Genomic DNA, 14,562 nt, shown 5'->3' with positions numbered 1-14,562 from the left:
TTTTTTTGGTGGTGATGTTCACATAATACTAGAGGTAGTAAAGTTTCTTCGGGAAGATGTCTTTTTTGGAACCAGGTGTTTGGCTTCACATATTAACTACCTCTCCTAATGCCAAACTATAGTTTTGTTTTTTGTGGGTTTTTTTGAGAACTTTTTTGCTCACATAGCATTTCAGGTGTTATCTTTCTGTATAGGTGTGTGGTTCAAGTCACTCCCCCTTACACAGAAGACCAAATGATTACCTTTCATTCCTGTCCACAGGGGAATAGAGAGGGTTCATGTGGCAGTTTAGAAAGAAGGTATTTACCCTCAGCACAGGGACAGAATGGGAAAAAGTGTCCCTGAGGAATCTCAATAATTGTGCAGAGGCCTGACTTTTCAGCATTTTGCTTAAGGCCTGTGAAAATGAAACAAAGGAGAATGTTAAGTACAAAAGATATACAACAAACCAATTTTTATTTTGGAAGTAGATGCCTTCTAGAACTTGCTGTGTTATCACTTCCATTGCCTTTACTGTAATTCTCTTTATCCCATACCTTAATGGTCCAGGTCTGGCCAAACAACTTCCTGGGAATACAAACCTCTGTGGGTGGAGAGGGGTGACTGCACTGCACCATTCTTTATGGTTATGGTTCAGAAGCTGTCTGCAGGCCTAGAGAAACAGGCCTTGGGAGTATTTTAAAACCTAATCTAGAACATGTAGTTTCCTACTTCCCCTTACCCGTGAGAAGAAGTCTATTGCCACACGGTCTTTTGTGACAGTAGCTGCTATTCTTGTTTTTAGAGAAATAATGTGTTTGTACATCATGGAGCGGAGCCATTAATTACAGTAGCTCAGATTTAAAAGTCGAACACAATTTGAATTTACTACCGGGTCAGATTCTGCTAATTTTCCACCAAAGAATATTTTTGGTTGAGGAAATGCACCTCACGTGTAGTAGTTTTATAAAAGCTATTTCCATGTGGTGTAGGTTCATTGACAGGTACAATATACTTCAATCTCCAGGCCAAAGATGAGAGCCGTTTGGAAATGGCCGTTTTCTTGGAACGAAGGTGAATGTTTGATGGCTTTACTGTAGATCTATGAAATGTAAAGTCAGATGACAGACTATTTGATCTTTTATTTTCATATGAAAATAGAGATTTTAAATAAAATCCAAAAATAAAATTTGACACTATAAATGACGAAGGGCTTGAGTACATTTTTTTTCTTTGTAGCTATAGATTTTACCAATTTATAGCCTCAGATTTGCGATTACAATCACTGGTTTTATGGCAACACATACCAAAGGTAAAAAAACAAACCCCCCAGCCGTCCAGGTTTAAACTGTATACAGCTCTGCCCATATGCACATACGGACACCCCGGCATTCACAGCACAGTGAGCTGAGCTACAGCTCAGCTCACAGGTCCGAGTTCACCGCATCTGGAGCGAAACCAAGCGGCATTCCAGTTCTGCAGTGAGGTAGTAGAGAAGGGGTTTCCTCAGAGATTTCCTCATCCGGCTGAGCAGTTCTTCTCCTGCAGGAACACAAAGAGGATGCATTCTTGCAACAGTAAAAACAAGTGTTCAGTGAACGGAACTAAGGGACAGCACGATGGCTAACAGGTAAAATATGTACCTCTTTGGAAAATATTTTGAGATGAACCACTGTACAAAATTATCCAAGAGTAAAGTTAAAGGGCTACTTGACTGTAGGATAAGCTGGAATTCAGCATGTTCCAACTGAAAGTGGTAGTTAAAAGAACTCTGTAACATGTACCCCGCGAGCAGGAGCTGGGGATGGCGTCAGTGTTGGTAACTGTCTAGTAATAGTGACGGACATTGTAGAACTTGGAAGGAGCTCTGAAAAGAAGGGAGATGAAAACACAGCTCAGAAGTCAGCCCCTAACTCCAACCTAGTTTAGGCTTCCATCCCATATACCTGGATTATGACCCCAGACTCCAAAAGAATCGTAGCAATCTCCCCCCACCCACTGCACCTCCGACACCTCCATTACTCTCCTGCATCTGGAGCACCTGAACTCTTCGGGCTGCCACCCCGCGCTGATAATTGAACCTGCACCCAACCCCCCACGTACTCATCTTCCACTACTCTGGGCTGTCTTTCCTCTAAACCCACCTTTCCGATACTCAGTGCCTCCTGACACTCTCTCAAGACCTGTCCTGAGGCCCATGGTGGTTTCGGCCTGTGCCTGACTTGGTCCCACCATAGAAGGTTTTAAGGTAATCGTATTCAGATCTTGGTTCTGCTGCTGCTGAGCTGCGTGCCTACGAGAGAGGCAGCTGTTTCTGAACGTTCCTTGTGGCTCAGCCATATACTGCTCTGTGGTGGTGACAGATGAGCCCCGAAGTCCTGGTTTCATCTTTTGCTATGACATTTTTCATTTTACACAATTTCTTCATCTATTAAAGGCATACTTCCTACCTCCTATGATAATACTGTAAAGTGCTTAGTACACGCACATAGTAGGCACTCAAAAGTGGTAGCTCTTACGGATCTCTGGGTCCCTACTGACCGATTCCATGAGTCTAGTTCATGTTCCTCCTAAACGATCGTTAACCTTGTCGAGGTCTCACGCAGAAAGCCTTTGTGAACCTCGGGTTGTAGAGACCCTGGGCTAAGAGGTCTGGGTTCAAACTTGTGCTGAGGAGGAACAGTAGGCACAGCCAGTCGTCCTTCCCCAAGACGCAGGGAGACAGGCTGAACCAGGACTCACACTGGCTGCACAGCCTAAATGCCCTCCAGACACAGAGTAGAGAACAAGGAAATCCACCAGTGGGGAACGTCAGGAGAATTCACTACGTCCCCGACAGGTCATCCAGTCTCCAATTTCCGGCCATTCCCTAAGCCATCACCTTGTCCTCTTTCTAGGTCTACCAACCAACCCATTCCAGTTTTCCCAGGGACCATTTCTGAAAACGCAAATCTGTCTTAAGCCAAGTTTTCCGAGACCTAAAGGTGGCATTTGTGGCCTTCTGAGAAGTCTCCTCTATCTAGATTAGGGACCCCAAAGCTTTCAGGGACTTTCCATGTCTACAACAGAGCTTCCTCTTACCTGGCTTGGTCCAGGCTGAGCATCCTCGGCCACGGAAAACTCTGTCTGAGACAGACCGGGTGACGATGTGGAGTCTCCAGAAGTGCTGGTGACCAGTTCCCCTAAAGCATCCACTTGTCTTCTCAAGCTGTGTAACGTGCCCTCTGTCTGCCGCTTCCCCTTAATTAGCACTTCTGCTTGCTTGGACATACAGTGTCGAAGCTGGGCCTGAAAACGTTACAGTAAAATTTCGGGTTTTACACAGAAGAAATGTACTTAGTGGCTTCCTCATGCTTAACACGGGATGGGCAAATCTGATTATCATCAAGTAGGAATGGCTGCTGAAAATGCTCTTGTCCTAAAAAAAAGGGAAATGTAGGAGGTGCCGGTGGCTACTCTGTGCGTGGAACTTGTACGATGCTGTGCTGTCATTAACCAGGCCTTCTGCTCAGCCTCCTCTCCGCTTTAACAATGCTTTGGATTTCTGTGTCCCTGGCCTCCCCACTGAATTACGACCCTGTCTCTCCCTTTCCTGCTCAGACTTAGCAGAAGACTGGTTTATACTTGGTATCTTCAGTGCCTCTCACAATATATTCATTCCTCGACCCCACGCTACTTTCCGGCTTGTCCCCGTGCTGTTTCTTTGAAAGGATTCTCTCCAAGTCTACAGCAGTTCTGTCCAACAGAACTTCTCTGTGATGATGGGAACGCTCTGTATATGTGCTGTCCAATACAGCAGGCACTAGTCACCTGTGGCTACTGAGTCACTCAAACTGTGGCAACTGAAGAACTGAACTGTTAACCTGATGCAACTACAGTTCATTTACATTTAAGTAGCCACCTGGGGCCGGAGGCTACCAGACATCAAGGACCTCCACTCCCTCAACACGGCACAGGGCTCCCTCTCAGCTCACGCTGTGTATGGAGCCTTTCTCCAAACACATTCTGCCCTCTCGTTCTATCTCCCTCTCATTTTCCAACTCCCCCCCTACTCTTAGCCCCCAAATCTTCAGGTGAATGCTGATCGCTAAATACTAGGCTCTTCGAAAGCTGCCTGTGGAGAGATGGGCCCCAAGACTCCACGTGTTCTGAGCCAAACAACTTCCTGTCTGACAGGAAGCCTACTTTTCCAGTATTCCCAGTCTTTCTCCCAACCACTGGCCTATGAGCCCCCTTTTGTTTATCCCTGTATCCCTGTTTTCTGTCCCAAGTCCTTAGGTTCTGTCAGTTTTAGCTGAGGCAAAGCAGCATTACTCAGAACACTGGGCCTAACTCCAGGACTCATGGTTTGAATGCTAACCCCTGCCACTTACTGGGTGATGCCAACTTCTCGGAGCTTCTACCACGTAATCTAGAAAGCTGCTCATGCCATAACAGAGGGAATGACAGCAGTACGTGGAGGTAAGCAATTTCCCCCCGTCCTCAACATGCCAAGCATCTCATACTGTACTGTTTTAAAGGGCAACCTTGAGTCGATCTTCACGGTGACGCAGTCTCTCTCGGAGTGCTTCTCCACGCCAGTGTTCATCCTTTTTCAGAGGGAGAGGGCAACATCAGAGTCCCCAGACGTTGTTAGCCTTTCCCTCCTCACGCCCTCCCCCAGTCCCACGTCTGTTTTCCCAGCTTATCTCGGGGGAGGTGGGAATAAATTATCTTCTGGCGAAGTCCAGAGAGCAGCAGGATACACCCTTACCATCATGTGAGTCTGGGAAAAGTTCAGTTTTTCTTCAAAAGGTGATGGTCGCTCCCTCATGGTGAATGGGAAGTTCTCTTTCGAGCTCTCCAACCCTCCTTCTAGGTTTTCATTCCTTTCCAAAATAGCCTCCAGATCTGCTGGCAGTTCTGGAAGAAACTGGTTGAGATTCTTCAGGCTGGTTCTGATTTCATCTTTCACCTCAGATTTAAGTGTTCGCATCGCGTCACTGATTTCCATCTGTCTTCTCTCCAGATCTTTTTGGTTTGTCATCTGAAGAGTGAGAGTCAAATACCAGTGGGTAAAGTTTGGGACCTACTTGGAATTGAACTGTTTAATGTGCCATGTACTTATGGAACTTTCCATGTAGGATTAGACTCTCCCAGTCTAAGTGTGAACTGCTCTCAGCCTGGTTACATTACAGGGTATCGGAGTTTTCTCCTGTGGTCATTTCTTCCTTCCTAGGGATTTGGGTCTTCTAGACTTGTTTCTGGCATAAAATCTAACATTTCAACACAGTTCTTCGGGACATGATAAAGTTTCATGCCGAAGAACTGCCATTTTTCTTTTAAAAACATAAGATGCTTGCTGAACTTAAGGGGATTTTAAAAGTACATTTTGAACAAATGCTTTTTTTTTTTTGCAGAGGTGCATTTCTAAATTTAAGACTAGAAAAACAGATTTGATTTAAAGGACATTCTTATAATCAGCTTTCGCAGTTTCCACAAAGAAATACTCCTATGAAAAGAGCTATTTAAGAAACAAAATCTGTCTGAGCCCAGCAGGCAGTGAGCATGCCTTTTGAGCCTTCTCTGCCCCGGGCGGCCAGGGGGGGCCCCTGGGCACGCACCTGTTTCTTGAGCTCCGTGTACTCATGCTGCATCTGGTTGAGCTCCTTCATCAGGCGCCTGGCCCGCTCGTGGTTGTCCTGGGCCACCTGTTCGATCGTTGCCATCTCCTTCTGCATGCAGCTGTTCTCCTGCTTTTGCTCCTAGCGCAGGAGGAGGGACATGACTGGGCTCCGGCGCATGGGGCCGTGCGCTGCTGGCTTACACACTCACTAGCTCTGAACTCCATCTCCCACTGGGGCTCTGGCTGTAACGTGGGGTAACACTACCGGCCTTCTTTAGCGGCTGTGGTGGAGCTGGAGTACATATGTGGTCACAGTCTGTTAGCCCGAAGCCTGAATCCTAGCTCTGCAACATTACCTTTGATAATATGTTACTTTCCTTTCCCGAGCCTCCATTACTGGTCCGCAATCGGAACGACAATACGCATCATCACAGAGCTACCCGGGGGATGAAAGCCTGGACACCTCCATGCTATCTTTACAATCACGCTGCCCATCACTAGTGGTAAGTGTATCACCCTCTGGGAAACACACACCCATTCGCACAACAGGGCTACGTAATTTCTCCAGAGGGTGTTAGAAAAATCCATTCCCGTGACAGTCTCTACCACTGCCCATCTGCCTCCACCCACCATAGACTGTTGTGGACTTAAGAGTAGCCTCTCCCCAAATTTTTATCCCAAATGTATTTTAGGGATAAAAGCATGGTAGACTGAGCTCCTTGGTTTTAGGACAATGATTAATTAAAGCTAATTTGACTAAAAAGGGCAGGATGAGAAAAATCTGAGCAGTGACTACAGCTGGGCAAACATGTTAAGGCTTCTTCCCCCCAAATCGCTGCAGCCCCTGCCAGTTGGAGGTGGGAACAGAGGCTCCTTGCTGAGAGTGCTCTCTGCTCCGTGCTGACACCGTCTGTGCACGTGACCATCTCTCCAGCCAGCCGGGCTCCTCTAGGGCTACAGCCCAGACTCAGGCAAAACCCACCATCAGCTTCAAGATCACACCGTGCATCAATACACCAAAAACGACAGCTGAGTTAGGGACTGGGCTGCCGGGTAACTTATTTTCTCCACACTGAAGCAATGTCTTAGTTTAAAAATGCAAATGCTTTATTTCCTCATGAGCTGCCAGGGCAGTAGGTACTCACCAGAAGGTTCTTCTCCAGCTGGCTCCGCTGGATCTTTAGTGCTTCCTTCAGGCTGGCAACTTGCTTCTCGGCTTTCTTTCTTTCTGTCAAGAACTGGTTCCGTAAGAGGCTGAAGTCTGCCCTCATAGAGTCTGTCTCTTTCTGGAGAGCCTGCAGCTCACTTGACTTTTCCAATAATTGCTGTTCCCGTTCTGAAAGCTGTCGTTCTGAAATGAGCATTTTTAGTAGTTTAGCCAGAGGCCCTGGGCCAGCTGTGGGCAGGTTGCTTAACGACATGCCACTCACTTAGGCATCACTGGGTCTTCCAAGGCCCCCCCGCCCAGCCCCGTGCCCCGACCCTCATCAGAGGCCCAGAAAAAGGCCCTAATGAAGGTGCCTCCTGACAAAACTGGGTCCTAGAGGGCCAGATTCCAAAGTGACAGATAGCTATTGTCTTCCCTTTGAGTGCCAGAGACCAGTGAGAATAAACAGCAATCCTGAGGTGCAGGAGACATGGAACAGATGGCTGAACTGCTTTTTATAAACCCGGATTTTAATAAAGGGAGGTGCACCCGTACTTTTCCTTCATGTAAGGCAGCGCGGTAGAAAGAACATGGGATCTGGAGCGGCGTGAGCCCTATTTTATACAGGAGGTGCCTACGTCCTGGTGTTCAATGGGAATCTTGTATGCAAACTCATAGTACACAGTGACTACTCAATAAATAATGCTTATAAAGAACAGTGACAGTTAAAATAGATTTTTCTAACCACACTCTCTGGAATAACACCCTGTCCAGATTTCACTTTCACATGTCTGGTGTGGTCAGACTCAGCACATCTGGTAAGTTTCATTTTCACAACGAAATGGCTGGTCTGGATATATCAAAAGTTGGAGGGGGGGAGGAGTAATAACCGTTTCACCAAGTTCACCTGAGGGAGAACAACATTTTCTGAGCATTATTAAACCCTGAAGCCTAAGAAAGGAAAAAAAGAAATCATTTATTGATGTGGGAACAATCATTTATCCTGGATTTCCATGTCAGTGTCATTGGTAATGGCTCAAGAGAGAGCAAACAGACCCAAAAGCAAATACCTGTATTTTGGCACCATTCACTATGTCAAATTTGGACACAAGTAGAATTGTTAATATTATTTTTGATTGGGTGAGATGAAATGGATCGTTTCCAAAGCTCAAAATACTGTATTTCATAGAAAGCCTTTAGAGTGCCTTCTGGAACTTCTTTGCCTTAACGTCCCTCTTCCTGAGGCAGCATTCTCGAAGAAGGCAATATGGTCAAGTAGAAAGACCTCACAGTCTCAGGATCAAATCCCTTCTCTATAAAGACAAATGCCCTGTGTCTCTGAGCCTGTTGTCACCTCTCCCAGGGCTAGCAGGTTCCAGCGGGGCATCCCCTCCCTGCCGCGTGCCTCCAGACCCCCTTCTGGGCTGTGGCCGGGCTCTGGAGACACCTGGCAAGACAGCCCCCTACCTCCCCCCCCCCCCCCCCCCCCGCCGCAGCGCCATGTTCGGGAGCACGTACTGGTCTGGGAGAGCGTTTTCTCCAGGGTGTCACTCCACCTCTCCTCTTCCTGCAAGGTCCTGACGCGCTCCTGCGCCGCCAGCAGCTTGGCGAGCACCTGGTCCAGCCTGCCTTTCTGCTCGCCCACCTCCCCTTCCAGCTGCTTCTGCTGCTCCATCAGAGCCGCTTTCCTGGCTTCTAACGTCTTTTCTTCACGTTCTCGCTCTTTCTGGAGTCTCTGAAACATCTTGAGAGAGAAAAACTACAGTCATCACATAACAAATACAGTGTGTCCTAGATGAGGGAACCTTCGTGGACACTAGCCGGGTTCCGGTTCCAGAGAAAGTAGGAAACAGCCCGCGGTGCAAGAAAGTGAGTTCCCTTCACAGAGGCATCGTGCTGGGCCTGGAAAGCTATGTGGCCAGCACGTGAGGAGGGGATTCGCACAGCCAGCGGCACGGGGCCAGCAAGATTCTTTACAGGACCCACGTTCTGTGGTCTTAATGGTCTGCAAACATCAACACCGACAGAGTCAAAGCGTTGCTGTAAAATCCTCCCGGTTACACAGGGCGGTTATGGGGGACCCTTCCGAGCAGCTTCTGGCTGGGAAAAGCTCACCCGAGTGACAAGTGTTTCCTTTTCTGTAAAATCATAAATGTGTAGTACCATTTCTTGTTGGGCTAGCTTAGTCTTGTTTCCTTCAATCTCATTCTGAAGCACTTGAAGCTGTTGCTGCTTTGTCTCCCCTTCTTTCCGGCAGTCTTCAAGCCTCTGCATCCATTCACCAATGTCCTTCTCGAGCCTGGTCTGTTCACTAAGCAGCACGTCCTTATGCTTGGTGGTGTGAAGCACGTCCTTTATGTGAAAGAACACATGGAAACTACTAACAAAGCCATCTGCTCTGGGGCTGGTGAGTGCCCTTCCTGAGATCCAGCAAGTCTGACAAAATAAACATGCAAGTCCCGCATCCTTCATTATCTCAACAAACTTACTGAAGGCACCCAGAACGCAATTTAATCATCAGCTTTCCTCTTTTTAGTGTCTAAGAAGATGACAGAAGATGTCACAAACTAAGAGACCCAGTTCTTCTAAACTTTAGTTGCTCCATCACTGAGGTGGGAATAAACAAGATTGCTAAGAACATTAAGGAGAGCTGTGAATAAGGCTTAATTCTCACTGAAAATGAACCTAAAGTCATGGTTTTGTTTCTCTTTGAAATATTTATGTAGGTTGAAAAAACTCAGAAAATAATAAATTCTTCTTTCTGCAAGGAATCCAAATTAAACCTTTTTGAAAAAGTTACTCTATTCCTAACAACACAGAAAATACTCATTAGAGCCCGTGTAAGAATTTTTTAAAGATGGAATACTTTAAGTTTTATACAACTTAGAAACACAGATTCCTAAAGACCTCTTGGAAGAATTCAGATGTCTAATCCAACCCCTAGTTTACATAGTGGAAACTGAGGCCCAGAACTTGCTTGAGGTTCTTTGAAACTCAAATTACAGCACTCTTCTCATTGGACAACACTCAATTGTCTTTAAGAAGACTATCCGAAGTATAAGGGTCAAGAATCAGCTTTACTGAACATCTGACAAGATGGAGGCCCAGTTGCTCTGAAATTGGCAGTTACTCTGCCGCTCAGTGAGTGACCAAATCTGAGCCCAGCCTGTGGGGGTCTTGTCTGTGCCATGGATAAGAGATGGTCCATCCGGTGCCTGAAGCCCCCAGAGGGGCTGGCTGAGGGTTTAGGCTCTGATCTAGCCACCACCTTACTTATTATCTTCAAGTAAAACTTTGACTCAAGAGTTCTAGGGCTAACATAAATGAGAAAATCACTGCTCTGCACCAAAAGTTTTGTGTCTATATGTTTATGTCTTATAAATGGCCCTATGGGACCTGCTGGTATGAAAAGGAACCAACCTACTTGATTTGTTTTTTATTTTAACCAATTGTCTGCACACCTTCAGGATACTACCAGAAGATTACATTAGTTAAACTTACCTGTTTCGCTCGGTTCAAATGGTCTTGGACATCAGCTAGTTCCTCCTGTAGTGACTTTATTGCTTCTCGTTTTTCTACAGAAATAACATTTACGTAACATAAATACACTTGTATGCATTTTCCAAATTCCCATCAGCCCCCCAAAAAAGTAGAGTGGAAGTGAATATAAACTTATTTCTGTTAAATGTATGGCTATGCATTTACTTATTAAAAGGTCAAAAGAGTGAGTTAACACGCACAACCTATGTCTGGGCTTGGAGCTCAGGTTTTTAGATTTACATGTTCAAAACCTCACAATAAAAAAAAATGTACAGATAATACCTAGTGTTGACGATGTGCATGGTTTAAAAATGAATACCTTCTACATTGCTGGGAGAAATGTAAATTTGGTACAACCTTAAAGGGAGACAACTTGGGAAAAGATTTTATGTGTGCTCGCTTTGTCACTTAGTAGCTGTACGACCTTGAGGAAGTTACTTCTCACTTGAGTAAGTCACAAGGAAACTAAGCTTAAGCTTCCTCATCTGTAAATGGGTGAAACAGTTTCTATCATAAAAATGTTACAAGGATTAAATGAAGAAATGCATATAAAATAGTTGCATCATGTCTGAGACACAGTAAGGGCTCGACAAGACAAGTACAAGTACATTGTTAGCTGGAATTATTTAGTAACTTCTAATCATGGATGCTTACAAAGTTTTGGTACTAAAGGTGTTATCTGCATCTTTGTTTTTTGTTTTAAAACTACACACACACACACACACACACACACATATCCCAAGGAAAAATCTGGAAGGATATTCACCACACTGTTAAAAGGAATTATCTCTGAGGGGTGAGGTCAATAGTAATTTTTATTTCATCTTTTTGCTTGTCTTTAAATTGTTCTTTAAGGAACATTAACTTTTTTAAAACAGCATTACTGAGATATAATTCACATACCAAGCATTTTACCCATTTTAAAATATGCAATTCACTGGCTTTAAGTATATTCGCAGAGTCATGCAAACATCACCACAATCTAATTTTAGAACATTTCTGTCACTTCTAAAATAAATCCCATGCCCATTAGCATGAATTATTTCTATAATAAGAAAAGCAAACAATTAAAAGAAGAACCCGGGAGGCAAGACCAAGGGGCAAAGATGGTTTACATCCCGAATGGACAAGCATTGGACAGGCAGGGTCAGTCCCCGTGGAGATGATCTTGGTAAGAGATTCCTTCTGAGGAATAGCTGAGTTCTGGTTTTGTTTTCCAAGACTCTGCTGCAGCGAGATGTGAAAAGAGAAAAGGTTTTGGAAACTCCTCTGATTCCAGATATGCTGATGCTGATGAAAGAGAGTCACCCGGAAACCCTCCCAGAAGAACGGCCCTCGTCCTCCCCCGATGGCTGGGGGATGCAGAAGGTAAATGTCTGCTCTAAGCAGCAGACAACTGGACAGGCACATTCATGGCAGAGGGCTGACCATGCAGGACTGAATGTGTACGCCTCAACCTGGACGGCTCTGTGTCCTCACAGACGAGCGAGGGCGTGCTGGGAATTCCCTCCCCAGGGAGCCGGCATGACTGCCCTGCAGCTCTGTAAGTACACAGGTGTGTCTCCCTATCTTTTCTGTTTACTTTACCGAAGTAGTAATATAGTTTTAATAAGGAAATATTTTTAGGTCACAAAACCTGACTTCTCATCTTTGTATAATTAAACTCCAAATTTAAGGAAGAGAAAAGGTTGTATATTCAGTAAAAAGAAAAGGGAAGACAAGGAAAGAAAAACCTACCCGAAGGAAGGCGCACCCTCCCAAGGGGCAGCCTCGTACCTTGTAGCTGCTGCTGAGCTGCTCTCAGGTCTTCCTGCAGTGAGAGCTTCTCTCTGTTGAGTCGGTCTAGCTCCTGCTGCAGCTTTCTGACATCCGATTCCAACTTTTCCACGTTTGCCTGCTCCATTTTGCTATTCTCTTCTGCTGCTGCTAAAACCCTACCGCGCAAGCAGAGTAAGTCAGACTATCGAACATAAAACGTCCAAGCACGCACAAGACACAGCCGAGGAACAGTGTTCTGCTTTCACAGGACGGTTATGGACTATGAATGATTATAAACCTTAACAAAACTTACGGCTCTTCAACTCATTTTCAAAAGACATCTTATTTTCAGCTTTCCAAACAGGAGATTTTTTGAAAAGTGACTCACTAAACTGAAGTTTTATAAAAATCAGGGATAAAAACATGGACAGCACTCAGAATTCCCCAAATTTGGCAATTAAAATAGATGGCTAGCTTCTGGTAAGTGAGAAAGCAGGAAACACAACTGTGTAATAGGATTTGTCCAAAAAACAGACATGCACGAGCCCGCTTTCTTTTACATGACCGGAGTCCCATAGTATGGGCTAGTTTCTGTCTGGCTTCTCTCACTGAGCATAGTCGCTCTGAGATTCATCCATGTTGTTGTGTGTATTGATACTGCATTCCCTTCTTACTGACGAATAGTATTCCACGGTAGGGATATACTGTCATTTGTCTATCCATTCACCAGCTGATGGACGTTTAGGTCATTTCCAGGTCTTGGCCGTTTCAAATAAAGCTGCTATGAACATTAAAGTACATCATTCTTTGTATGAACATACGCTTTCGCTTCTCACGAATAAATATCTTGGAGTGGAATGGCTAGCTCTTCTGGTCAATGTATGTAAGAGTTTTTAAATAACTGCCAAACTGTTCTCCAAAGTGGTCTAACATTTTACACTCCCACCAATTGTGTATGAAAGTTCCATGCCAACATTTGGTATCGTCAGACTTCAATTTTAGCCCTTCTAATAGGTATGTAGTGTTATCTCATCGTGGTTTTAATTTGCATTTTCCTAATGGTTAATGATGAGGCGTATCTTTTTATGTATTTATTTGCCATCCATTCATCTTCTTAAGTGAAATGTCTGCTCAAATCTTTTGCCCATTTGAAAAACTGGGCTGTTCGTTTTTTTCATTATTGAGTCATGAGAGTTCTTTGTATATATATGCTCTGGGTACAAGCCCTTTATTGAAAATACATGGTTGCAAAGATTCTTCTCCCAGTCTGCAACATGTCTTTTCATTATCTTAACAGTGTCTCTTGAGGAGAAGTTTTGAATTTTGATGAAGTTCAATTTTACCAATTTATTCTTTTATGGACCATGCTTTGGGTATCGTATCTAGGAAATTCTGCCTAACCCAAGGTCACAAAGGTTTTTTTCCTATGTTTTCTCCTAGAAGTTTTATATTTAGGTTTCACATTTTTGTTTATGGTCCATTTTGAGGTAATTTTTATTAATAGTGTGGGTGTGGGCTGAAGTTCACTTCTGGGGTTTCGGATATGCAATCGTTTCAGCAATATTTTTTGAAAAGACCGTCTTTTCTCTACTGAAAAAGATACCTTTGCATCTTTGTCAAAATCAGTTGTCCACACATTTGTACATTTACTCTTGGACTTTCTATTCTGTTCCATTGATTGATTTTTCTATTTTTATACCAGTACCACAGTGTTTTGATTACCATAGCTGTACACTGAGTTTTGAAATCAGGTAGTGTTAGCCCTAAACTTTTGTTCTTTTTCAGGGTTGTTCTGGTGTCATAGCTAAAAAGTTTTAGATTCTATTCTATGACCATCCTTTGCATTTCCACATGAATTTCAGAACCTGATTGTCAATTTCTATTTGGAAAGCCTGTTGGGATTTTGATTGGGATTGTTCTGAATCTACAGATCAATTTAAGGAGAACTGAATCTTAACAATATTGCCTTTCTACCCACAAACAGGTATCTCTCCACTTAGCTATATCTTCTAGCATTTGTTATTTTACCTAAAAAAATCCATTTTATTTTAAATGGATAAAAAATGGATATAAAAATCCTTTTATTTTAAAAAGTGCTTTGGAAAAAGAAAAGCCTAAAAGGAAATGCACCCAGAAATGCTACTGGTGAGCTGTACTGTGATATTGAGTTCGTGGAGTATTTTTTTCCTCTTTATTTTCCACTCCTTTTCCACTGTGTATATTATTATGCTTTAGTGTTCAGGAAGGGATCTTGTAAGCTTATTGGTTTTTGCTCTCACCGTTTGGTCTGTGCCAACTTCTTTTCCCAGCTGTCCTGTTTTTCTTCAAGATCTTTCTTTTCTTTGCACAAAGACTCAATAGATGACTGTAACGCTCGGGTCTCGGCAGTCATCCGCTCTACTTCCCGTTTGTCCCTCTCGAGGAGCTGCTTCTGCCACTCTATCTCCCCTCTCTGTCGCAGGGCTGTCTGCTGCAGGCTCTCTAACTCCAGTCTCTCCTAAATCAGATAAAAGGGGACTCACACATGCCCAAA

The 14,562-nt window shown here is 44.2% G+C and overlaps 1 protein-coding gene across 12 annotated transcripts in view; it reads right to left on the bottom strand.

Moving 5' to 3' along the window:
• Window positions 1–549: 549 nt before the first annotated feature.
• CNTRL (centriolin) overlaps window positions 550–14,562 on the bottom strand; it is an 83,214-nt gene continuing 69,201 nt past the window's right edge. For 5 of the 12 annotated variants that reach the window (XM_064579462.1, XM_064579451.1, XM_064579456.1 and 2 more), the window contains 12 exons: window positions 14,309–14,526; window positions 12,048–12,205; window positions 10,233–10,306; window positions 8,895–9,083; window positions 8,250–8,475; window positions 6,730–6,935; window positions 5,583–5,723; window positions 4,733–5,005; window positions 4,506–4,568; window positions 3,061–3,267; window positions 1,623–1,846; window positions 550–1,521 (listed from right to left, as the gene is read on the bottom strand). In XM_064579462.1, coding sequence (XP_064435532.1) covers window positions 1,790–1,846; window positions 3,061–3,267; window positions 4,506–4,568; window positions 4,733–5,005; window positions 5,583–5,723; window positions 6,730–6,935; window positions 8,250–8,475; window positions 8,895–9,083; window positions 10,233–10,306; window positions 12,048–12,205; window positions 14,309–14,526 — 1,812 coding nt within the window. In that variant the 3' untranslated portion in view covers window positions 550–1,521; window positions 1,623–1,789. The other 7 variants (XM_064579452.1, XM_064579454.1, XM_064579453.1 and 4 more) reach the window with 7 other exon arrangements.

The sequence above is a fragment of the Mirounga angustirostris genome, unplaced genomic scaffold (assembly GCF_029215605.1).
Source record: "Mirounga angustirostris isolate CCGP_5_RB_7025 unplaced genomic scaffold, mMirAng1.0.hap1 SCAF_15, whole genome shotgun sequence".
Classification (NCBI taxonomy): Eukaryota; Metazoa; Chordata; class Mammalia; order Carnivora; family Phocidae; genus Mirounga; species Mirounga angustirostris.
Note: the sequence above shows the minus strand (reverse complement) of the source record. Positions and strands in the feature narration are given on the sequence as shown.